This window comes from Apodemus sylvaticus, chromosome 1, assembly GCF_947179515.1.
Source record: "Apodemus sylvaticus chromosome 1, mApoSyl1.1, whole genome shotgun sequence".
In the NCBI taxonomy this organism is placed as follows: domain Eukaryota; kingdom Metazoa; phylum Chordata; class Mammalia; order Rodentia; family Muridae; genus Apodemus; species Apodemus sylvaticus.
The window spans coordinates 183,411,176-183,437,130 of record NC_067472.1 but is presented as its reverse complement, the minus strand read 5'-3'; the positions used below and the strand labels follow the sequence as shown (position 1 = coordinate 183,437,130).

The window sequence follows — 25,955 nt, the reverse complement described above, 5'->3', positions numbered from 1 at the left end:
CCTGGTGTCCCATAGACCAGAAGATAGTAGTAAACACCCTGGAACTGGAGTAACAAACAGATGGTGTGAGCCACCACGTGTTGTTGGGCACTGAAATTGGGCCCTTGGCAAGAGCCATATCCCTGGCCAAGTGCTTTTGTTTTTGAGGCAGGGTCTTATAGCCCAGGCTGGCCTTGAACTGAGATCTTGCTCTGCTTCTGAGTGCTAGGATTATAGGCACGTGGTACCATGCTCCCTTGTGAGGGCCCCTGGCTAAGGCAGACACCTGGCTTTCACGTGCCTCCCAACAACTCTATCACAAATGTACTCTAGAGGTCAGAGGGCAGGTGGCAGTGAGAGCCGGAGTCTTTTCCCAACATCCAGAATCTGAGAGTGTCTGTATCCCAGGGAAGCAAGGACTGTGGTTACGTCCAGGAGAGTGGCCAGCAAGCATCCAGGGGTGTGGCCAGGAAGTTCACTGACTGAAAAAAATGGGGCAGTGACGAAGGGCACTGGCCGTGGCTGGAGAGGACCTGGGCTTGGTTTCCAGAATCTACATGGTGGCTCACAACTGTCTGTAACTCTAGATCCCGGGAATCCCATACCTTCTTTTGGCCTCCTTAAGAATCAGCACATGGTACACAAAGATACATGGAAACAAAAGTTATATGCATAAAATAAAAAAATAAATCTTAAGCCGGGCATGGTGGCGTATGCCTGTAATCCCAGCACTTGGGAGGCAGAGGCAGGGGGATTTCTGTGTTCGAGGCCAGCCTGGTCTACAGAGGGAGTTCCAGGACAGCCAGGGCTACACAAAGAAACCCTGTCTCGAAAAACCAAAATAAATAAATAAATAAATAAATAAATAAATAAATAAATAAATCTTAAAAAATTTGGGAGGTTAGTTGGGGTGTGGTGATGCACATCTTTAACCCCAGCACTTGGGAAGCAGAGGCAGGTGAATAGCTGTGAATTCGAGGCCAGCCTGGTGTACAGAGTGAGTTCCAGGACAGCCAGGGCTACACAGAGAAACCCTGTCTTGAAAAAGACCAAAAAAAAAACAAACAAAAAACCAGACAGACTTGGGCTGCAGCTCTGTTGGCGAGGTGCCTGCCCAACAGAGCAGCAGCCCTGGGCTCCAGCCTCAGTCTGGGACAGTCTAGGTATGGGGACACTATGTCAGCACTTAGGAGCTGGTAGCAAGCTCAAGTCACCTCAGCTAGGTAAGAGCTTATGGTCAGCCTGGGACCCCTGTAGGGTATGAAAAAAGAAAAAGAAAAAACACCAAACACCAAACTTTGTGTCTAAAGAAACCACGAAAGCAACCCCTGAATCCAGACTGACTGAGCAAGCCCTGAGATAAACCGTGGTACCTGTAATTAGGATGCACAAGAAAACAAACAAACTACATAGGAAATTTTATTTTAAAAGACCCACTTTATTAAACACATTCTTTCTTTCAGAATCCCGATTTTTTAAAAAACCTTTATCTACTTAAAAAAGAAACCACTTAAATCAAACAGTGAAGACTACAAGAATGGGGCTCCTAGTGATGCTGACGGCGGCGATGGGGACGGGTGGAGGGGCGGAGGGAGGACAGGGTCAGGAGGCCCTAAGCCGCTCAGCAGGGCTGGAAACAAAGACAAACTTCCTAATGATCACAGACACAGGCAGCTGCTATCTTTTCAAACAGCACATGTGGTCCCCACCTCCCGGTTCTCTGAGCACTGGAGTCTCTACAAGACACAGGTGTTCTTCACCAGCTGCTCCTTGTCATCCGCAGTGCTCCAGATGGTGCGCGTGGCACGCTCCTGCTTTCTGCGAACCACACGGATCAGGTACACCATAGAGGTTCCCAGGAGGAAGATGAGGACCATGATGAATAGCCCCACCAGGATCACCGCTAAGGATAAGAGGGGACAGGTAAGACAAGGAGGAACATGGCCACAGAAGGCCAGTAGGGTGACCCAGAATGCACAGTAGCCCAAGGCGACTCAGAACAAGGACCTGGGAATCTGGAAAGATGTCTGCCAGGGCAGCCAGTGCAATGCCACACACAAAGACTAACTTCTGAACTTTATTTTTAAAATTCTATGTGTATGTGTGCTTTGCCTGCCTGCATGTACTGTGCACCATATAGTGTCTGTAGAGGCCAAAAGAGGGTACTGGAGCCCCTTAACTAGAGTTAGAAATGGTTGTGAGCCACCTTACAACCTGCTGATCCATGTCACCAGCCCTATTTTGGCTTTTTTTTTTTTTTTTTTTTTTTTTTTGAGACGCCATCTCTAGTGGCCCATGCAGCTGACTCTGACCTTGAAGTCCTGAATGGCAAAACAAAGAGATGTGTCCCTTAAGTGCCAGCCTGAGCAGTGTGCCTGCTAGGTGAGGAGGGACCCCAGGGTCTCTAACTGTGGGTAAGCAACAGCCGATGCCCCACTGTCGGTTAAGATGCCTTCCTTCCAAGTGGGGCCCCATTTCAGGCATGTGACTCCCTGTGACAGTCACCTGGCTCCCTCCCCATGGGCTATAGGACCTATCTAGCCTTTTGGGGTGATCTCCCGCCCAGCTCCACCCACAGCCAGCCCTCCAGCCCTGGGCCTTTCCAGCCCAGCCTTGAGAACCAGCTTCTACTTCTAGAACAAGGCAGACCTGTAGGCCAGGTCCAGGCTCCTTTACAGGGAGAAAAGATCAAGAGGCCAGACCAGCGTGGCAGGTCCACAGGGCAGCTCTTAGCTTCCGAGGAAGCTCGGAAACAAAAATGGGGGACAGGACATAGGGCCCTCACCAGGCCAGGCCCCTGCTGTCTTCCTCCTGATACCCCTGACCATCTCTTCACACCCCATCAGGGCAGGCCTGCCTGTGATTAGCCCCTGTAGCTCAAGCACAGTCTGCCTAGGAAATCCCTGACTCAGGTTCAGCCCCCACTGTGTCTGGTGTTTCATGTAGGGCAAATGTGCACACATGCCATGCTGCCTAACCATTTTCATACAGACATGGCCTTCTGCCACAAGGACATTCCAGTGGGGAACAATGGTGTAAGCAGGGCAGCAAATACACTGGGCAGAACACCGTTAGCCCAGGAAGGCCAGGGGGAGGGAGGTGGAAGACAGGTGGAGAAGGCAGAGGCCACTTACCTTTTGTGCCCAGGGTCAGGAAAGGATCCGCCTGCTTACCTACAGAGAATGCAAAGCACTAAGGTCAGTCCCCCATGCTCTTCATCCTCAGAGCTGGGACCAAGGTTGGTCTCTGCCTCCTGAATGCTAGGGCTCGTGGTCTCTGCCTCCTGAATGCTAGGGCTCGCCTCTTCCCTAGGAGCTCTGGGGAAGAGCGTCTTCCAAAGGCTTCACTTTAGGGAGAGGGACGGGAGAAGAGCCTCAAGGGCTCCTGTGGTGCAGGAGTGGGGTCAGCTGACTTGCCAGAGCAGTGCTGCATGCATGCTTCCTGGGAGAGGTAACTGTTTTTGTTGCCTCTGCACCCGCCATAGATGAAGCTGTTACAGGAGTTCTTCTCAGCATCATAGTACCAGCGAGGGAAGGCGGCACGGCATGGCCCAGTGACGGCCTTCGGGACACAGTATTCTGGAAGCGAGAACAAGGGAGCTTCAGGAGGACAAATCAGTAGGGCCAAGCAGCAGCACACAGCCTCTTCCTGTATGTGTGCGTATGTTTGCGTCTTGGTATGCATGTTCCAGAGCAGTCTTTTTTTTTTTTTTTTCCGTTTTTTGAGACAGGGTTTCTCTGTGTAGTCCTGGCTGTTCTGGAATTCACTCTGTAGACCAGGCTGGCCTCGAACTCAGAAATCCACCTGCCTCTGCCTCCCAAGTGCTGGGATTACAGGTGTGCGCCACCACGCCCGGCTCCAGAGCAGTCTTGAACTCAAAGCAATCCTCCTGTCCAGCATCTCCTCTGCCCAAATGCTGGGATTTCAGCTGCATACCACTTGTCATGGGGGAGGGGCTGGCTTCATTTCAGCTGACAAGCCTGACCATGTTACTGTAGTTCATGCAGTCCCTCTGATCTGTCCTGGGACCCTCACCTTACATACACATGGGAATTATGTACAGGGCACAGCTACCCACCCTCAGCCAGAGCTGGGATAATCAGGGTGGTAGGCAAAGTCTGGAAGCACATACCCCTCAGACTTCACTCTGCTGGTACATCTGGATTCCCGACAGCCTGAGATACCTACTGAGGCTCTAAAGTATAGCTACCTGATAAAGTCTGAAAGGACTTTGTAACAAGCTTCTAGTGAACTCATTTCCCAACTAGACAAGGACACAACTGATTAAGTTATACCTTCATAGTTGAAGATCTCACCAGAAAGGTCCTCAGAATTCTGCTTTCTGGGAGCTGCAACACAAAGATCCGGTTAGGAGGGACACAGGATAACGGTCCTAGCAGAGCTGGCTGTAAAGGGTCATGGAGGAAGCTCAGGCAGTGCTGCCTTTAAGTGGGTAGACACACCCTTGGTGCTGCTGATCTCTGGAGCACAGTACACACTGAACACTGGAGGTGCATGGGACTCTTGCTACCTCAGAGGTTACTATGGAAACTAATCACAGCCATGTTTCTTGAGGTGATCAAGAAGAGAGAGCTGTATTTGTCTTCTGAAGCATCCAGAAAAGTCTTATTCTACTGGGGCGATTTAGTTCAGAAATATGCTGAAAATAAGATGGCCACCCAGGTCCTGAGCAGCTGGCCAGCGGGCCCAGAGACAACCGGGAAGCACCTAGCCTCGCCGCACCGGGTAAGCCAGGGGAGCCCCAGAACCAAACAGCTCCCACCCAGGCTCTGGTGTCAGAGATGCAGGGCAGGGCAGGCCCAGACTGTGATGCAGGGGACTACCTACTAGGGGTTCCGTCCCTGTCAGGGTACAGTCTCCTCCCCTAACCCTGTGGAAGGGCAGGTATTGCTGGCTCTGCTGGGCCCAAGGGTACAATCACTACTCGCTGGTACAAGGGACCACTCACCCAGGCTCCTGCAGCAGAGTCCCTTAAGCATAAAAGAGGAGCAGGGCAGCTACTGACAGCTCTACAAAGCAAACTAACACAAAGCTACAGATGAAGGACAGCGGTAGGTGGCAGAGGACAAAGGACTTCTAGAGAGGGAGGGGACAGAACCCCAGTGGGGCGCAGAGGGCACAGGAAGGTGGGCAGCAGCCTAGAGGAAAGGCAGGGCCTGAGCCACAGGCTGCTGTGGCTGTGCACTGGAGGCAGAGGGGGGTGCCTGACACTCCCCTCAGCGGCTACCACCTGGGTCCTTAGGAACCTACCACTCAGGACCGAAGAGTCCGCTCCATTCCTGCTCCTGGCCACGCCATCAATGGTGTTCTCTGTGAGGGACAAAGCAGAAAAGAAATCTACCATCAAGTGGACCGTACATGTGACAACCAACCCTGGTGGAAAAGAAGTCCAGCTCTGGGGCGCGTGAGGGCAGGGTAAGCTTTTCACTTAGAGATGAGGACTGTCTGCCCGAGGACTCGGCGCGAGCAGAAGCAAAATGACTTTGTACAGTCAGGGCTCCCAGGGCCGTGTCATTGGTTTAAAGTAGAGGTAGATTATGACTTTTGTTTTTATTGTTCGAGACAGGGTTTCTCTGGTCTCCCATGCAGTCCTGAAACTCACTCTGTAGACCAGGCTGGCCTCGAACTCAGAGATCCTTCTGCCTCTGCCTCCCAAGTGCTGAGATTAAAAGCATCCGCCACCACACACAGCATGTTATGACATTTTTAACAATACCTAAAATATTTTGTGTGTATGTGTGCATGTGTGTGTGTCTCAGGGTACACGTGGAGGCGAGAGGACAGGTTCAAGAGTTCATTCCTTCCTTCCACTCCACTGGCCCCTGGAGTTAATCTGGGTGTTGTTACTTGGCCTTTACCCCTGAGCCTCCTCACTCTCCCCATTTGAACACAGACCTTAAGGAGAGAGGTGAGTGGAGATACTTAGATATACCCATGGATGGTTGTGTCTTTCTCAAGGAGATCACCTCTACATTTGGGGGAGAGGGGAGCTTTTCTTTTAACTATTTATTTAAACCCATCTGTGTGTGCGCCTGTAGGAGCATGAGTGTGTGTACACCACCTGCTAACAGAAACCTGAAGAAGCCAAAAAAGGCACCGGGCAGTTGTGAGCTGCCTGATGTGGGTGCTGGGAGTTGAACCCTGGTCCTCTGGAAGAGTAGTAAGCACTCGTAACTACTAGGTGGTCTCTCCAGAGCCTTATTCTGACCTTTTGAGACAGGGTTCTTTCCATCCTGTCACGCAGGCCGGCCTGGAGCTGCAGAGCCTAAGCCACCGTGGATGGACCTGTAGAAATCCTTGTAGGAGGGTTCTAGTCAAGCAGCATCCCAGCCAGCCTGTATGTATTTACCTAGAATTTTCAAAGGCACAGAACAGTGCAAATGTATTTGACATTGCTGAACTGCAGTTAAAATGGCGGAGATGACATGGTAGGCATGAGGACACACCTACCATCAACTACTTTGAAGACTGAAGCAAGACGGTCAAAGCAGCCAGCCTGGGTCACACAGACTTTGTTTCACAACAAGGATGGAACGGAGCAGCAAGTAAAGAGACTTCAAAATGCTCAGGGTTTTCTTTGTTTGCTTGTTAGGTTTTTTTTTGTTTTAAGAGACAGGGAATCTTTGTGTAGCCCTGGCTGTCCTGCAACTCCCTCTGTAGACCAGGCTGGCCTCTAACCCACAGAGATATACCTGTCTCTCCCTCCTGAGTGCTAGGATTTAAGGCATGCACCACCACTAGCTAACAAAATGGACAGTTTTTTGTTGTTGTTTTGTTTTAATTTGGGTTGTGGGTATGTTTTTTTTTTTTTTTAAGATTCATTTATTTATTATATGTAAGTAGCTGTCTTCAGACACACCAGAAGAGGGCATTACAGATGGTTGTGAGCCACTATGTGGTTGCTGAGATTTGAACTCAGAACCTCCAGAAGAGCAGTCAGTGTTCTTAACCGCTGAGCCATCCCTCCAGCCCAGTGTTTCTTTTTCTTTTTCTTTTTTTTTAAACACATCTTGCTACACTGCCTAGGTTGGTCTCTTAATTCCTGAAATCAGCCTGCCTCTACTTCTCAGTTTTGCAGCTGTAACTATAATTGGGTGAGACTGTGCGTAACATCTGATATAATTTTGTCTCCAGGACAAATTAAGATAGTGGGTGTAGAGGCCTAAGGCAGGCCTGATGTCGCTCAATGGTCACCTCAACCAGGTCCCCTCAGTCTTCTTCTGCCCTAATCAAGCTACTTTCCGGCAACTCACTAGAAGGCCTGCATACTTAGTCTGGTCCCCTGGGAGGTTCCAGTCTCCGTTACAAATTAATGAACACACACCTTCATTCTTTTCTGACCTCCCTCAGAACTTGCTTGCCTAGAAAATAGGCTGGTAAGACTCCGGGAACCAGTGGCATTGGCAGTTTTCAGCTTGTGTTACATGAGAGTGCCAAGAGACAGACAAGCAAATGCCCCCAAAAAACCTTCCAAGCTCATGCAGCTGGGGTCCGGGAGATACTGAGTGCCTTACCCCACTACTCCTGCACATGTCCTCAGCACCTTAGTGGAGCAAACGTCATCTCCAACCCCCGCCCTCCACAAAGGAGAGGAAAGCACATGGGAACAACACTTTCTTCACTCAGATCCCTGATATTCCAGTTGCCACCCAAAAGGTGAAGGACTAGCCGGCACCATCTGAAATCATACCCTAGCTAGGCATCTCGGTGGATACCTTTAAACTTACTAGCACTTGAGCATTTGAGGCCAGTGCCCCAAAAGAGGCAGAGGCAGGAAGACCAAGAGGTTAAGACTTAGACTATGCAGTAAAAAGAAAAAGAAACGCGGACTAAAACACTAAGTTACAATCAATTCTTATCCGTTTGTCCCTACCCCACCCCCATCTCTCCAAATTCCTCAGACAAGCAAACCAAACAGAGGTGCTTCAGCCTTGCAGTAGACCAGAGGTAACTCACTGCCTGAGGCCACTGCTGACCGGCCTGCACACAACCTGAAGATGCCTATCTCATCTCATATGCATAGCTCAAAGTCTAGCAGTAAGGGAGCAGACAGAAAACCAGATGGGAACTGACTGAACACTCGGGCTCAACACAACCAGTCACAGCTTTATGTCACCAGGCAAATCTGCAAGCCAGGAAGGGTGGCACCAAACCTTTGTAGGCAGCTCAGCCTTGGGAACAGTAGAGAGGGATCAGGACTCAGGGCTCTACTAGGCCTTCAGGTCTATTGCACTGTAAGGGCCAATGCTACCTTCAAGAGTGGAGATGGATGGACTTCAGGGCACAGACCCCAGTGTTCACTCTTAACACAGCTCTGAGAGCTTTTCAGATCAGTTGTCTCAGAGGATACCCAAGGAACCAGGGTCTGTAGAGTGTGCAGATGCCAGTCCTCTTGGGGAAGGCTGGCCTAGCGCTTGCACTCAGGAGGACGACTACAGAGGAGGCCAAGTAATAGGCTTGACTCTTTCTGGTAAGAAGTAGGGAGCCTGCAGTGAAACCAGCGTGGCCACAGGAACCAGTACCTGGGTCTGCTTCTGCTTTTGATTCTTACCCCATCCCAGGTTCTGAGTAAAGACCCAGCAGATTGTAGAAGTGCACATGCCAACAATGAACTCTACGTGTCTAATTCTCCCAACTCCAGTCTTACCAGTGACACCAGCACACTTGTCAAGACACTCCTCCTTGCTCTGGTAGTTATTGCCATTTCCTTCACAGCCTCCATAAATAAATGGCTGGCAGGACCCATCCGTGACATTGTACCACCACCTGGGGATGGAAGCCCGGCATTTCCCCACTACCTTCGAAACTCCACAAGACTCTGAAACAAAACAGAACCCATGTGGGTTGACGGGGACAGTCCCGGGTCAAAGCACACACACATATTCTGTAGGAGGAAGTTCAAGTTGTTCAAGATATTCCAAAAGGGAAGTGAATTGTTCTGGCCCTGCCAGTTCCTCTAGACCTGTTCCCAAAGCCGGTGCTGATGCTACTTCCTTATATGGAAAGAAATATCACCTGGTAACAACATCCAAAGCACCTGACAGAGCTGCAGGTGCCTTCTGCCCTGACGCTTACAGAAATGCACAGGTGAGGATGTGGCTAGCAGAGCCCTTGGCAGGCATGTGTGTGCCGGGTCCTAGATTCCAGGCCCTCCACATCGTCCCACACAGACCATCAGTACACAGAACCAACACTCAACTCCAAGAACTTCAGAGATCAGCTGCTTAACTCTACAGTTTCCTGTCTGTAAAGGGCCACCCAGCTCATGGGACTGGGTTCCAGGAGTCCTAAGGCTTGTCCCACTCCAATCAAAGGAAAAAACACCAAGCATGGTAGTCTAGTTGGACACATCTGAAGTCACTGGAAGAGGCTGGTCAGGGGGACGTGGGCAGGGCAAGGGTTCACCTGAACAGGAGGAGTCATTCCGGAGGGCCCATGTCTTCCTCTGCAGTGGCACCTTGCCCTCCCCACCCCAGACTGAGGGCCAATCTGAGGAGCACCCAAATGTCAGCTCTCAAAGTCGACTGTCCCAGAGCTGTGCACTTGGCCACAGGTAGTCCTTGCTGCTCTCCAGCTTGCTCATGTCTACTTTATTCTCCTACTGGAGATTATCTTGGAAAATGCAAAGGACAGGATCTGTGCGGCTGCTTAACGTTATGATGGGCAAGGAACCAGATGTTTTCAAAACACCATCTATACTCATAACACACTGCTACTGTGTAAAACAAAAACTTCTATTGCAACTCCCACTTATGCCAGTAAATCTCAAGTAAGTAACAGAAAAGGAACATTCCAGGACCAACGAGATGGCTCGGTGGACAAAAGTGCTGCTGCACAAACCTGGTGACCCCGGATCAATACCCCTCCCCCAGGAAAAAGGTCGGCTGCAGTGGCATAGCGGATCACCCTCGGCCTCCTCCGCATGGGCTTACACATGTGTGCTGCCACACCGTGCTGACATGTGGGTCCTCAGGCTTGTGACTTGAACCACCTCCCCACCCAGGCTCATGGCACAGATCTGTAATCAGGCTACTTGGAGGATGGACCAGAGGGATGGAAAGTTCAAAGCCACCCTAAGTTACAGTGAGTTCAAGGTCAGCCTGAGGAATTTAATAAGATCCTATCTTAAAACAACAAAACAAAAATCATAAAGAGCTGGTGACACCTAACTCCTCAGTAATGAAATCATCTTTAAGTTTAAGGCCCAAGGCATCTCAGTAAAAATAAAAAAGAGCCAGCTGGTATACAATTGCAACAGGTACCCTGACGAAGTGCCAAAGACCACAGAGCACGCACGGGTGCAGCAGCACTGTCCAGAGGGAGCACACAGAACAGACGCCTTTGGTTGCTATTTGGCCCAGCCTACACAAGCCAGATGGAAGAGGCAACACTGTTCCCAACAAGACAAGAGGACAAGAGGAAGAGAACCCACAGGACCCAGCCAGCATCTCTACTGAAAACAGGAGGGGAGCAGCGCTACAGAAGCCTTGCTGAGCTGGGTCCTGCAGTCACCAATGGCTACTATGCCACTGTTCTCTGTGCACTGTTAGGACAACGTAGTGGTGCATAGCCATAATCCCACTCCTGGGAGATAGAAACAGGAAGATCAGAATTTTAAGACTAATCTTACCAAGCAACACAGTGAATTCAAGCCTAGTCTGGCTAGAGTTGTCTTTAAAAAACAAACAAACCAGGACATTGAGAGGATGGTTCAGCTGCAAGCCAAACAACTTGTGGTCTCTGGTACCTACATGGTGGAAGAAGAATCCGTTCCTAAAGCTGTCTTCCTTCCTGTGACTTCAAGTGCTAAGACAAGCTTTTGAGAGCACACATGCACACAAATACATGTTAAATATAACAACCACCACCACCACAATGAAACAATCACAAAGTAACACCCTTTACTTCCTTCCAAGCAGGGGCACTGGAACGTGGAGAGGAGATCTAAATTCACACTGATCTACTCAGAACCTAAGTTCTGGGACAAGGGCTCTTCTGAGCAACTAAGGGGGAGTGCTGCAGACACCCACAGGCAGTGGGAAAACACAAAACAGAGCTGCTTCGAAGCCAGCATAAGGTGGGCTCTTTATCACAATCTGAGGGGTCATAAAAGCAAATTCCCCTCATCAGAAGCCTCTGCTTTCAGTTACAGGGTCACCGACAGTAACATGCCAATCATACCAGCCAAGGCTGATGGGATGTGGTTCGACATAATTTCAGCAAGTTATTTCTTATAAGGGCTTTCTTTCTTTTCTTTTTTTTTTCTTTTTTGGTTTTTCGAGACAGGGTTTCTCTGTGTAGCCCTGGCTGACCTGGAACTCACAATGTAGACCAAGCTGGCCTAGAACTCAGAAATCCGCCTGCCTCGGCCTCCCAAGTGCTGGGATTAAAGGCGTGTGCCACCACTGCCTAGCAGGGCTTTTACTTTTAAACAAATAAACAAGACTATAAAATGATTTAGTGGGGTGTTGTACTCAGAAGGCAGAAGCAGGTGGATCTTGAGTTTAAGGTCAGTCTGGTCTACATAGCCAGTGCCAGCCCAGCATTGAGTCCCTGTGTAGAAAAAGAAAGAAATGTAATTGGTCTAAACACTACAGGTAACTGTGAAAGGCGTGTCCCTCTCCTGTTCTATTTGTTGGTTTCTCCTTTCCAACACTGAGGAAAGGCCCAGGGCCTACAGAGGACTATGCATGAGCCACACGGCAGCCGCAAGTCCGGCTGGCACACAATTTTGGGGGGACAGGGTCTCAAATGCTGGGATTTCAGACACATTCAACCTAAAATACAAAATTATCTCTACTGCTTCTGAAGCAGGTAAGAAAAGCAGGGAGGCTGGGCAGACAGGTGGTCACACATTCTATACAACCCCAGAACTAGGAGGCAGCTACAAGAGGATTACCTCAAACCAGAGCCTAGCCCAGTCTACTCAAACAGAGTTACAGGCTAGCCAGACGAGCGGAGCAAAACTGTCTGCCTTGCTTTTCTGTCTCCTACCTCTCTCCCATGGAGACTGAAGGGAACACACCCTAATTTGGCAGGCACTGCTATAAAATTGCAGACTGATGTCTGGGAATGCTGTCAAGAAGAAACAGGTTTCTCTGGTTCTCGGGTTACTACGTTTGTTTTATTTATTTATTTATTTTTTTGGAAACAGGGTTTCTCTGTACTGTCCTGGAACTCACTCTGTAGACCAGGTTGGCCTTGAACTCAGAAATCCACCTGTTACAGGCGTGCGCCACTACTGTCCCACCCTTCACCCTGCTTTGGTAAATGGAAAGATTTGCTGTCGCCTCTCTCTCTCCAGGTGCTGAAGACAGCATGCCAGGACAGGGACTGCCTGCAGCAGGCTAGGATGGAGACATCTCAGAAGCCTGAGGCAGCTCCTTGTAACAAAGGAAGGCATCTGGGACCCTGAGAAGAAGCAGACACATCCCTCCAGGCGACCCACCATCAGAAATAAGGGACTGCCTGCAGTAGGTCAGGATGGAAACATCTCAGTAGCCTACGGCAGCTCTTTATAAAATAGCAGTTGTTCCCATTTCTCCTAACCTTAGCCCTGGACAACGGTTGTATAGATTTTATTTGAATGTGACTGTTTTTCAGTTGGCCTTGGTGTGCATAATTATTCTATTATATCTGACTTTCCTACTCCCTTCTCCTGCTCTGGTGAATTCTGTGAAACTAGATGTTTCTTGATACAATGATTCTTAATTAAAATCGAGGCATAGGGGGCTGGTGAGATGGCTCAGTGGTTACGAGTACCAACTGTTCTTCCAGAGGTCCTGAGTTCAATTTCCAGCTGTAATGGGATCTGATGCCCTCTTCTGGTGTGTCTGAAGAGAGCAATGGTGGTATACTCAGATGCATAAAATAAATGTTTTAAAAAAAAAAAAAACTGAGGCATAGGGGCACAGCACAGTCCTAATGGCCCAGGTGCATGCTGTATGCTCTCCTCTTGGAAACAACGTAATAACTGCACAGTGGCAGTTCTGGATTAATGTTTGACTTGTAAAGAAAGTCTAAAAAAATTATGTTTAGAAATATTAGAAAACGAAACAGAGCCAACATTGGGACCCTGAGAAAGGAAAAAGTTATTAAAATTATGAAATAAGTTTTACACAACATTTGAGAGTGGTTCCTGGATAAACAAGTATAGAATTCATAAAATTATATACTAGTAAAACTAAGTCAAAGCACTGGGACTCTCAGCAGAGTCACTGTGTGCAATGTGCAGAAGCGGAAAGCTAGGGGAACTACGGAGTTAAGGGTTAACCTGATTCTTTCTGGCCACTGCCTGGCAGCTTTGCCCATGTCATTTATCATTAGAGCCTCACAGGAAAATGCATGTAGCTGACCTCAGAGCTCTGTAGTATAAGTCAAAAGTTAAAGTTTCAATAATGACAAAAAGTTCTTTTTATTTATTTATTTATTTTGGTTTTTCCGAGACAGGGTTTCTCTGTGTAGCCCTGGCTGTCCTGGAACTCACTCAGTAGTCCATGCTGGCCTTGAACTCAGAAATCCGCCTGCCTCTGCCTCCCAGTGCTGGAATTAAAGGCTCAATTTTTATTATTTTGGTCACAGGCCTGGGAATAGGAGAAGCTTGAAGCTTTGGGGAACAATTTAATTCTTGATTCTCTTGTGGGATGTGGTTTTTCTTTTGAATTTGATTTGGCAGAGATTATACAATGTCTTTTTTTTAACCTGCTTTTGGAGTAAAAAGTGAGAAGACTGGCAAGTTAAAGGTGAGAGTAAGGTGTGCATGGGGAGTATAGCGTGTGGAGAGCGAGCATGTGAAGAAAGACGGTGAGGAGTGTGTGGAGTGAGAGAGGAGACGTGTGTGTGGAAGAAGAACACAGTGTGTGAGCGTGAGACCTTTCTCACAAGAGAGCACAACCCCAGCCTGAAGAGAGAGCAAAAGTACATACAGCTTCAAGCTACAAGACAGAGAGAAAGATAAGCCTTAAAAAACTGCCTCTCAGTTTGTACCTAAAAAGTTGTCTGCGTGTGTTTATTATGAGCCTCCCAGATATCCCTGCTTCCAGTTGAGAACTCCGATCGTGTGCCAAGGCTGGACCCTGGCAGACAGGGTCTCCGTGCAGCTTTCCTGGCTCCCTGGACTCTATGTGGACCAGGCTAGTATCGAGCTCACAGCCTCCTATGAGCTGTCACCTTTTAACAAGGGCATCACAGAAAGGTTAGGCTCCTAAGCATTACCAATCTGATTAAATAGACAAGACGGGATCATTTTCCACAGCTATACTCGTTGCAAAGGCAGTTTAGGAACATTTCAAAATGCCGAAAGGCACAGAAAATACAGTGCATGACTTCTTAGCCTTATCACGAGGTTCTGAAGGGTGAGCCTGGGGCCTCCCATGTGCCAGGCGTGAGCTCTACCTCAGAGAGATCTCCCCAACCCTTGCTCATCTTCCATCTGCTCTCTCCCCCAAATGAACAACCATCTGGATCTCTACGTTTTCTTTTTTGAAACAGGGTTTCATGCAGCCAAAGTTAGCCTTGAACTTGCTATGCAGCTATGGATAGCTTTGAAGGAGAGATCCTCCTGCCTCCCAGCTTTTTCTTTGCTGAGGCAGGGTCTCACACTGCAGCCCAGGCTGGCTTTGACCTTAGGCCTCAGCCTCCCAAGTGCTGAGATTACAAGTGTGCACCTCCAGACTCCCAGCTTCTTTCATGTAGGTTTTTATATCCATTTGGTTTACTCTTGTAAGATGTGTGCATTCAGGTAATGAAACCCAGGGTATGTTTGACAAAAGCTCTACTACTGAACTACATCCCCAGCTCCCAAATTCACTTTTGAAACACAATGTCTTAGGGTTAAGTTTGACCCCTATTTGGCAGTTGCTACATAGTCAAACTTTGTCTCAAAACAAACAAACAAACAAAACTGGGATGGAAAGATGGCTCAGTGGTTAAGAGCACTGACTGCTCTTCCAGAGATCCTGGGTTCAATTCCCAGCAACCACATGGTGGCTCACAACCATCTGTAATGGGAGCTGATGACCTCTTCTAGTGTGTCTGAAGAGAGCTACAGTGTACTCATATACATAAAATAAATAAATAATATTTAAAAAACAATTTTCAAAACAAATTTGCAATCTCGTCTCAGTCAATGGACTGCTAGATTACAGATGTGCATGATCACATCCCATGAAACTTGAAGGTTACTTTAAACTGAAGTTCATGATCTGCTAGCTATAGACACAAGAGGAAAGCCCCAAACCATTTACAAGTCCTGTCTGCCCATCTGTTTTTCCTAGAGCAAAGACCAAAAAAATCTGATAGGGTCCAGTGGCGAACACAGGGAATACCTGCCTTGCAGGAGAGTGTGAAGTCATGAAAAGCAATCTTATACGCATATCTTTAATGTTTGTTAAGTTGCCACAATTGTAATCATAGCACATAGTAGACAATAGGCCAATATGGCCACAAACTGAGAACCTGTCTCAAAACAAATGATCAGAACAACAAAACAAAATAATTTGGTCACAAAGGTAAAAACAGGTATTTAGAACGCATACTCCAGCTTGTTTGTGTGGGACAGAGTCTTAGGGGCACACGCTGACTCTGGCCTTACTATGCAGGCCAGGCAGGCCTTGAGCTCAGAGCTGTGCCTGCTTCTGCCTCATCAGTGTTGGGATTAAAGGTGTACACCACCAGTCTAGCCATAGTTAAATACTGAAACGGTTAAATGCTTCACTTCTTCCTCTAAGTAACAGAGCTTCTTGTATTCTCACCACTCTTCACAGGCCTCCTCCGTTAGCCTTCTCTGGATCTAGACCCACATCTAAGATTTCAGCTTGTCTTCTACAGTGCTCAGCACTTGATGTGAGGTGGCCATGGTGGCACATACCTTCAATCCTAGCACTTAGCACTCAGGAATCAGATGCAGGTAGATCTTGAGTTCCAGAATAGCCAGGGCTTATAGTGAGACTATATCTAAAAAACAAAACCAGAAACAAACCAACCCAACCCCTCGCTTCTATAGGACATCACACAGAGGTCATGTGGATGTGGAAAACTGCCTTTGCCAGGGCTTTATAGATGACATGGTCTCTATAGATGTCATAATCATGACAACAACAAAGTGTCCAGGACAATGTGAGAATGGACAGCTGCACTATAGCAATTGTTATGTGCAGTAAAACTGAATTTCATATAATTCCCAAATTACAACATAGTGTTCCCTAGATTTTGTTCAACTATTCAAAAACAAACTGCTGGGTGTGGTGGCACACACCTGTAAATTCAGCACTTAGGGGTACAGGCAGGCATTGTTATAAAGTGCAATTTAGGGCTGAAGACTTGATTTTGATCTCTACACCCCACAGTGGAAGGAGAGAACTGACTCTTTCCAGGGCACGGTGGTATGCTGGTGCCTGCCCCAACTCACGGACATCATGTCAAAAACATGATAATATATTAAGAACTTTCACTCTTTTTTGAAGTGTTTAGAAAACATCATTCACCACCATGACATACCACAACCTTCGAAGTGAGAACCCATAACCCAGACTTTGAAGGTTTGCATAACACACATTCCTCATCAGGTTATCCTTTGCCAAAAAGTCCAGGCAGTGTAAAAAGCAGCTGTGCTCTTCTCATTAAAGCTGCTTAGAACTCTTAAGGGGAAGGACAGAGGCAATCGGGTTACAGTTACTAAGACCTTCAGACAGTGTGAGGTTCACAAGCTATCACACTAGCAAAAGCAAAAACAGATCTCTGAGTTCCAGACCAGTCACAGCAGGGTGTGGAGAATGAAGAGGATGAGGAAGGAAAGCAGAGGGGAGATGAGACAGGGACAAGGCAACTGCTCAGACCGGGACAATGCTGTGCAGTCCACAGGGCTCGAGGCTCAGGTTTGTAGCAGCTCAAGTCTCTCCAACACATCTGTTTGTGCTGGCAGGCAAACCAACCACAGACATCCAGATAAGGGACGACTCCAAGCTGTTAAAAATAGACAGGTGTGCACCAGGGGAGGATAAAAAAAAATGTCCAAGACAGATGATGGAGGAAAGTGATTTTGTTTTGTTTATAAAGTTTTACAAATGCAGTCCTCGAACTCAATATGTAGATCTGACTGACTGAAAAAAACTCAGAAATCGCCTAGCTCTGCCTTTTGAGTTCTGAAATCACACATCTGAGCTACCACTCCCAGCAGGGATGCTTTTAAAGACTGTCCTGAGATGAAGGGGAACGTGGATTACCCCCCAAGTGCTTGCCTTCCACACATCCACAATTAGGCAGATAGATGCCTGTAGACTTTCATGCATAGTGAAAAAAAGGAAAATTGTTATAAACACACCCCAAATCCTAAGAGCTTATTATAAGCCCTCTGAATTATTATAAGGTACAAAGGAAACCACCAAAGGAAGTACACAGCAGAAATCACTTAGCAGAAGTACCTAACAGACTGCAGAGCACACAGAGCCTGAGAACGAGGCTGTGCACCCTCTGACTAGCTAGTTTCCCAGCAGTGACTCTGGCCTCCTTCTGTTTATTTCCTCATTCATAGGAACAGTAACCTGACACATGCGGAGGAAGGGGGAGATGAGCAGATGGCTCAGTGGGTAAGGACTCTTACCACCAAGCCTGACAGCCGGAATCTAATCCCAAGACCCAGCATAAGGAGGGAATTGACTCCTAAGGGATGATCTATAAATTCGCATGTGAGCATCCAAAACCAACAAATAAGAATTTAATAAAAAAGTAAAAGATAGCTCCATGGTTTAGAGCACTAGCTACTCTTTCACAGGACCCAGGTTTGATTCTTAGCACCAGTCCCAGGGGATCTGACACCAACTGCCTGCCTCAAGGGCGAAAGACACACACACACACACACACACACACACACACACACACGGTGCAGACTTACATGCAGGCAAAACATCCACACCATAAACGATATGAAAAATTTAAAAGTTTAAGTCTAATGGAGTAAGTTTTTAAAATATTTCTCGGAGCCTCTTACACTGCCAGGCACTGGCTTTAACTCTGGGCCACACCCTAGCTCTTTGTCCCTTTTGAGGGAAGACCTTAGGAAGTTGTGCAGGCTGGCCTTCAAGTTCCTCTACAGCCAAGGCCTTAGTGCTTTGACTTTCCTGCCTCTGCATCCCTGGTAGTTGGGGTTATAGCCCTGTACCACTAGGCCTGGACAAAAAGCCTCATAATCTTTGGTACAGCAAGCCCACTTCCTCTGATTTAAGCTTGGCTAAACAAACCAACAGGAGGCAGACCTGCGCCTTGAGCGAGGGCAGTGATGAAGAGGCTGAGGAGAGACAGTCACTGCGCCTTACTAGCTCAAAGCCAGCAAGGGCAGCACAGGGGATGTCACCTCAAAACACAGAGGCCACGGCTTTCAGGAGCTCTGACTATAAAATTGCTTCATCCCTTTGTGTTCCTAAGGACATTATTAACATAACTAGGCGCAAGTGGAGACAAAGACCTGTCTGTCATTTATACCTGTTTGGATCTTGTAAGTAAGGAAGTGTTTCTTGCCCAAGTTTATTTACAAGCACTGGTCTAGGACCTTCCTTCAGACTTAGTTAGCTTCCAGCTCTGGAACACACTGCTAACATTTTATTCCTTGGTTTGAAACCAGGTTTCATGAGGCTAGCCTCAGACTCCACTGCTATACAGCAGAGGATAACCCCTTCCAATCTTTCTTTCTTTTCTTTTCTTCTTTTTTTTTGGGGGGGGGGGTTCGAGACAGGGTTTCTCTGTGTGCCCTGGCTGTCCTGGAACTTACTCTTCTATAGACCAGGCTGGCCTCAAACTCAGAAATCCGCCTACCTCTACCTCCAAAGTGCTGGGATTAAAGGTGTGCACCACCACTGCCCGGCTCCTTCCAATCTTAGTCCCCCACCCCCACAGCCCAGAGCAACCACAGCTGGTCTGCAAGCATCAAGGATGGAACCCAGGGCTTCAAGCATTCATGGCAGGCATTGTACACAACTGAGCCACATCCACTCACAGCCCCACACAATCAAACTGGAGGCTATCATGGCAAAGTAGAAAGCCAGCTTTCTCTGCAGACCCCAGAGATGCATTCTGCTCCCTCACTCGCCCATTCACTGCCACAAAGCAAAGCAGATGGAGGTTGTCCTGATATGGTAAGTACTAAGAACTCAGGTGCTATGAAGAGAAGTTATAAACGCTTAAAATAGCCAGGGGGTGGTGGTGCAGCTTGCTGATCCAATACTGAAGTCAAGCTAGGACTACTGCTATTTGGGAAAAAACTTAAACTGAAACTCACCAAAGCAGGTGATGGACAAGGAAAGATAAAGAAAGCAGCCCAAGGCAAACAGGACAGAACTGTAAGAATCACACTCTCCCTGGGAGTCCTCTCATGATAACAGCAATGTCTCCAGGGGCTTGAGCCCTGTCTACACCATGACACTTGGGTACAGGGATACAGAGGAGACATTGGGAGGCAGACAGTGAGGGGAACTAGGGAAGGAAGAAACCTAGACTTGAGCTAGTGCCTGGACATCTGGTGTGTTTTGCCTAAAAAAAAAGTTAGCCAGGCGGTGGTGGCGCATGCCTATAATCCCAGCACTCTAGGGAGGCAGAGGCAGGCAGATTTCTGAGTTCGAGGCCAGCCTGGTCTACAGAGTGAGTTCCAGGACAGCCAGGGCTATACAGAGAAACCCTGTCTTGAAAAAAACCAAAAACCAAAAATAAAATAAAATAAAAAATAAAATTAAATTAAATAAAAAGAAGAAGTATTTTCTGTTGTGGTTAAGACAGGGTCTCATATAGCTGAGGAGGGCCTCAAACTCCTGACCCTTCTGCCTCAGCTTCCAGAAAGGGGATTACAGGCCTTTACACCACAGATAGTGGACAAGAAGACAGTCAGGGTTATGTTTTTAAAACACTCTTATGATCTGGGTACTGGTAGTATACGCCTTTGATTCCCAACAGCCAGGAGGCAAAGACAGGTAGATCTGAGTTGGAGGTCAGATTGGTCTTGAGTGAGTTCCAGGACAGTTAGAGCTACCCGGGGAAACTGACTCCGAACAAAACCGACGACATTCTTGTCTCTTGAGACTCATGTATATCAGGCTAGTCTGGTACTCCATGTAGCAGAGGATAGCCTCCTGGAACTCCTAATCTGCCTCCACCATGCCTGGCCTTTGTGCTGTTTTGGTTTTGGGTTTTTGAGAAGGGTCTCACCATGCTCCCCAGGGCTGACCCTCTTGTCCACCAAAACAGTCTTAACTCTCAAGTTCCGAAGTTGCCATGCACGTTACAATGTATCCTCTTCTCACTGTGCAGCCTTGGCTGGCCTGGAGCTCACTTTGCAGAGCAAGCAGGCTGCCAGCTCTGGGATTCACTTGCCCCTGCCTCCTAGGTGCTAGGAGGACAGGCATGGAAAGGCATACTCCGCTCTCAGCCTTACAGTGATTGACAAAGCCACTTATTTGTGGTTATCGAGATGGCTGACATGTCTCAATGTACTTCCAGTACAAAGCCTACTAACTAACCCCCATCTCTCCTAGGCATTGGTGTCTGGAATGTGTCATTATTAGGAGTAACTCAATATTTATGGGTATTTATGAGGAAAGAACATTTATAATGACAAATCCAACCCAAATTACAAGGGTCATAAAATTTTGGTGTTGTGGATATAAAATTTTGATCTTCTACATATAAACTATTTAGATGTAAAAGTTACATTTCATGTAAACAACTGCTCATACCCACTGTAACTGCATACTCATCACTGAAACAGGATGGCGAACCTGCCCTGTGGTGGTGGCTTGCAAGGGAGGAAGCCATTTCCAAGTCCTCCTTTCCTCCCCGCAGCACACGTGTGAGTTCACTGTGTGCACTGTGCTTGTGTGCAGCAGTCAAGTCTCTCTCACACAGGTGGTTTTTGTTTTTTTGTTTGTTTGTTTGGGTTTTTTTTGCAGGCTACTATCCCTGGCCTGGAGCTCAAGAGACCCATGTGCCTCTGCCTCCTAGCATTGAAATTAAAAGCACAGACAACCATGCCAAGCCCCTCCACCTTATATTTGAGACGGGCGCTCACTGATTCACCGAGTCTGGCTGCCTTGCCCTGCTGCTGACTACAGGCCTACCCTATAACATCCGGTGTGTGCTGGGGAGGTCTGCATGCCTGTGCAGCAGGTCCTTACTGACTCAGCCATCAGTCTTTAGCTGTCTCCCTAGCCTGTTTTGTTCAGTGTTCTATTTGGAAATCTAAACGGATGCCTAGCACTTAGTAGGTACTTGTAAGAAGTATATGCTAGCTAAATTAATAAGCATTTCCAAAAGCACTACCCACAAGCGGGACAACTCCTTCCCTCTTCAATGTGCCCAGCTGATACCAAGTCCAGCTACACCTCAGCTCCTCGCTGCTATGTTGACCACGGGGTCATACTAACCATGTAAGGAAAGAAAAGAGCCAGGAACTAATGGCATGCTCAGTGAAGATTGGTCGAAAAGTGTACCTTGAAGTTTAGGTGTTGGGGAAGCTGTGATTAACCCAAGATGCTGGAAAGTCAGCAGAGGCTCAGGAATGAATGCAGCTGGGCTCAGCTCCAAAGGAAATTCCCAAGAACCACCAAGGAACAAACAACTCTGATGCCCTAGGCATGGCTAACAGTTACTGGAGCAGGAACTTAACTCATGACTCAAAGGGATTTCCAACTAGGGAAAATTGTTACCTGACCTTGGAATAATGATCAAAATTACATTATCTCTGCCAAGGTAGTTGTCACAGGTCTGTAACTGCAGCTATTTAGGTAGCTGAGGTAAAGAGCCCAAGGGCAAAGCCTATCTGGGCTACAGAAGTTCAAGACCAGCCCAGGCAACTGGGAACCCACCTCAAAATAGAAAAGTAGGCAGGCAGGCAGGCATGCAGGCAGGCATGCAAGTGTATGTGAGGCCAGTCTGGGCTACATATAAGGCACTGCTTCAAAATAACAAATTTAAAAGTACAGAAAGTGCTTGCTTAGCATATATGAGACCTTAAGTTAAACCCCCAGCTGTTTAAAAAAACAGCAAGAAAATTTAGGGCTCTTAAATATTTAAATATCAGGGAGCAGAGCATCTGGCAAAGCAGCTTTTCCATTTAAGGAAGTAATATGCCTGAGATCCGGCCATAACCTGAGACATAAAGGGCAGGCAGGTGTATGACGGAATATGTAATCAGAGACTTGGGAAGTGTGTCCTGTTTCACAGAGGTTCCTGGCTTTGGCCCATGGGTGCTATGTGTGAAAACAGGCCTGTACTCTGCTCAAGGTATCAGACCTTCACACTGTCAGTCAATGTCCCCAAATTAAACACCTTAACATTACAAATTCTCAACTTCAGAAATCATACAATTATTGTTAGTTGTGACAGTCCCCTGGGGTGAGTCTCCATGGATCAGCGTTTCCCTGCTTACTTGCCTAAGTAGCCTCTTGATCTGCCTTCCCACATGTAGCCAGTGGGACACCCTTCCCACTGCTTTCAGCTATCAACCCCGGCAATGTCAGATCGCAGAACCTCAATCACATCCATGCACATGACAGCCCTCAACAGCCTGCTCTGCCTCTACCTCCACCCAACTCTCACTCCTGCTCATTTCTTCAATCTCTTTTCTGAACCTTAAAAAAAACAAACAAACCATTAAGCCATGATGGAAGTGCGTACCTTTAATCCCAGCACTTAGGAGGCAGGGGCAGGTTATCTGGGTCTGAGGCCAGCCTGGTCTACAGAGTTCCAAGGCAGCCAGGGCTATAGAGAAACCCTAATCTAAAAATTTTAGATTTCATACGTCTCAGTTCTTTGCCTGCATGCATATATCAAAACCATGTGCATACCTGATACCTGAGAAAATCAAGAGGGCATGGAGCTGGAGCTATGAATGGTTGTGAGCCATCATGTGCTTAGTGGGAACTGAACCTGGATCTTCTGCAAGATCCCTGAGCCATCTCTGCAGTCCCTATGAGCCTTCATGATACCTTTGTCTAACAACAATCCAGACCCGTGCTGGAATTTGTTCTAAGGCTTTGTCTTATTTTGTCTACCAAAAGCCACACTTCCAGGCCTGAGGGTCCCTGTCCCAGCTGGCTTTGACTGATAATAAAGAACTGCCATACAGCCACAGCCGGGCAGGGAGATGAAGGTGGGGGACTTTTAGATTGTGTGGACAAGGGGCTGGGAGAGAAAGAAAAGACAGAATCGCTTTAACAGGAAAGGGAAAAGATGAAACTTAAAGGCCCACTGGCATGTAAGAATCCAGGAAAGTGGCCCTAGAGGTTGGGGTAGCAGAAATGAAATACAGATTTTAAAAGATATTAACTCACGAATATGGGGGGGGGGGGTGTTAGCCTCCAGAAGGATTAGAAATGCCCAGCCTCCAAGCTAGTCAAGACATATCAAAATTAGCGTGTGTGTGTGTGTGTGTGTGTGTGTGTGTGTTTCATTCTTGGATCCAGAGGGCTCTGGCAGGTAGCTGGAATAGTGACCCACAGGGAGCCAAAGTGGTTTAACTAATTCACCGCTACACCCGTTTCTAGACCCCTCTCCCTTCAGCTTCCCCAAACCTCTAGAGGCAAAAAGAAGTCATCAAGAGTAAAGGCTCAGTGCCCGCCGTCTGTCATCTGCTGGCCCACACCTGCTCCTCTCTACAGCCCTTATCTAGGGCTCATGGCCTAGGCTGTGTTTACTTGTGGGGATTTCCATAGACAAAGGAGCCTTGTTCTCTGTCTATCCTCCAATGACCTTGTTTTTCCCATCACCTCAGTCTAACATCAACATTTAGATCTCTTCAGGACCCCAGTGTCCTCATCCAGGCTCAGGGTCCACTCTAGCTAGTTTCTAGGTTTTTCCTTCCAGAGCCTCAACCCTAACAATCTGCTGGCCATACCTGCCACCTTCCCACTGCCCCTCTGCCACTGGCGAAAATAAGATTCTATGAGCAGCCTTTCATAGTCACTCCTGTCCAAGTTTCTCTACTTCTTTTACTGGCACCGCACAGCTGGTACGAAGAAACACCTCACCTGAGTATGACTTTGTTTGCTGAGAAAAGCCAAACAAACATGCAGCCCACCCCCCCCCAAAAAAACCCTATCAAACCCGGAGCCTCTGCTGGAGCTGTTGAAGCTCTCAAACAGTATCTCAAACTTGAGATAAGTGAGGGTAGCGGTGCACCGGCCTGATGGCTGGCAGCCTTCAAAAAGGTCAGTAGGTCTAGCCTGTTGGGAAGGACATGGGCTCACCAGTCGCTATGTGCGACCTTCCGAAGGCCTGTGATGTCACCACCACATCAGGCTGGTTCCAGGCTTAGATGACCCAAGAGCTTAGAAAAGCCAAAACCAGACAGTCACAGGCCAGGTAACTATAGATACAAGGCGCCAAACGGTCTGTAAATGCTGCTAGAGTCTGGCTTATACTACAACGATGGCCAACCTCTGTGCTTCTTTCTGACTCTGACTCTCACAGAGCTGAGCCTCTCCCCACTGGCCCTTGGTATTCCCAATAATTCTCGTTGTTGCCCCAGTCTTAGACACAGGAATAAACCCCAGAAGCTACCCTGAGATGGCCTGGCTGCCACACGTCCTGCTTTCTCTTTCACCAATAGCTTGCCCACTATGGCCTTGGGGCTCGTGGCTGTGTCCCCTTCCTGACTTCTGTCCCAGCCTCCTGGACGGGCTCTCCCTTGACCACAACCAACTCTAGACTCTCACTACTCCCTCCCACTACTTGGGACAAAGGTCTTAGTACGGCTGCCTTCCTGTTAGGACAGGTGCCACCCTCCTTAGAGTACCTCTAACTACCCCTCACCATCTTCTATCACTGTTATTATCCCACGGTCTGTTGTCACCGCTCAGTCATTTAACCTTTGGCGAGTATTCTGCACGGTAAGTTTTCCGTGCCCACTGGAATCCACGCTCCGCGAATGAAGGAACCTGTCTAGTCTCGGGTCAGCCACAATCACCATCCTGACTGACCCTCAGCGGGGACTCAGTGAGTTTGCTCAGTCAATGAAGTCTTTCAACAGAGATCTTTTCAAAGCCGGCTAGCGCTTGTCTGAAGCAGTTAAAAGTTGTGCTAACACTTGAAGAAGCAAACCCCAGCTGCTGGATGCCAATACCACACTCTGAGACCTCCTGCACTGGCAAATCTCCCTTCCACCGCCGCTGCTTTTCTTCTTCCTTGGGACATGACGGAGGGCTGTTGCCACACATGGTAACAACAGGTGTTTGAAGAACATTTTCCCTGTACCCAAAGCCGCCAACAGGTCTCCGGGACAAATTTCCACCTTCTGAGGCCTGGATGCGCTCGCTCCCTACCCCCAGCCCCACCCCGGGCTTTCTTCGGCCAAGCCATTTCCGCTCCGTTGAGCTCCTCACCCACTTCCAGCGCCACGCCTTCCTGGGTCAATACACCTCATCTCCCTCCCTCCTTCCTCCTCTAAGGGACACTTTGCTAACCCTTCCGCCTCCGCGCTCGCCGTGCTCGATGTGTCCCCTAACCTTTCCACCCCTCCACCTGGAGGTCTGGCTCCGCTGCCCGCCCTCACCACCCGCAAGGAGCCCGCGATTCCTTCGCGCACTGAGTACCCCACCTCGGCTGCGGCCGCCTCCAGCCCCTGCTCCCGGATCCCCCGCCTCGCCCTCACCGTGGACGTCTAGGTCTCTGCTGGCCGCCTGGGCCCCGGAGAGAAGCAGCGAAGCTAGCAGGGCGAGGAGCGCCCGGCCCCGCCGCGGCTCACACAGCTGCGCCATGACCTGCTGCCCGCGCCGCGCGCCGGCCGTTGTGGGGTGGGGGGGTCTCGCGAGCAGGTGCGGGGGGGAAAAAAAGCCCACGGCCGCGCACGCGCACTGCAGGCCCGCGAGCTCAGGTACGCGAGTAGGACTTCGAGGCGCCCGGGTCCCCGGAAGTCCCTTTTTCTGGTTTCTGGCGCGTGCGACGCCCTAGTTGCCTCCCAACACGGTCCCTGGACG

At 48.5% G+C, this 25,955-nt stretch overlaps 1 protein-coding gene across 2 annotated transcripts; it reads right to left on the bottom strand.

Annotated features, from left to right (window-relative positions):
- Window positions 1-1,575: 1,575 nt before the first annotated feature.
- Spint2 (serine peptidase inhibitor, Kunitz type 2) lies at window positions 1,576-25,747 on the bottom strand. 2 transcript variants are annotated; one of them, XM_052167134.1, is made up of 7 exons: window positions 25,631-25,747; window positions 8,648-8,818; window positions 5,251-5,310; window positions 4,275-4,328; window positions 3,396-3,557; window positions 3,114-3,152; window positions 1,576-1,882 (listed from the first exon to the last, which is right to left on the bottom strand). In XM_052167134.1, the coding sequence occupies exons 1-7, from the start codon at window positions 25,734-25,736 to the stop codon at window positions 1,716-1,718; spliced, it is 759 nt and encodes a 252-aa protein (XP_052023094.1). In that variant the 5' UTR covers window positions 25,737-25,747; the 3' UTR covers window positions 1,576-1,715. The 2 variants fall into 2 exon arrangements, with proteins under 2 accessions (XP_052023094.1, XP_052023102.1); XM_052167142.1 differs by lacking the exon at window positions 8,648-8,818.
- Between the last annotated feature and the right edge of the window lie 208 nt (window positions 25,748-25,955).

Bases quoted from the DNA above. Each gene is read 5' to 3' on its own strand.
- Spint2 (XM_052167134.1), bottom strand. From the start codon at position 25,736: ATGGCGCAGCTGTGTGAGCCGCGGCGGGGCCGGGCGCTCCTCGCCCTG. The intron at 3,153-3,395 runs GCAAGTCAGCTG...CATTCTCTGTAG, and splicing joins ATGCATGCAGCACTGCTCTG to GTAAGCAGGCGGATCCTTTC. The intron at 1,883-3,113 runs GTAAGTGGCCTC...TCTTATCCTTAG, and splicing joins CCTGACCCTGGGCACAAAAG to CGGTGATCCTGGTGGGGCTA.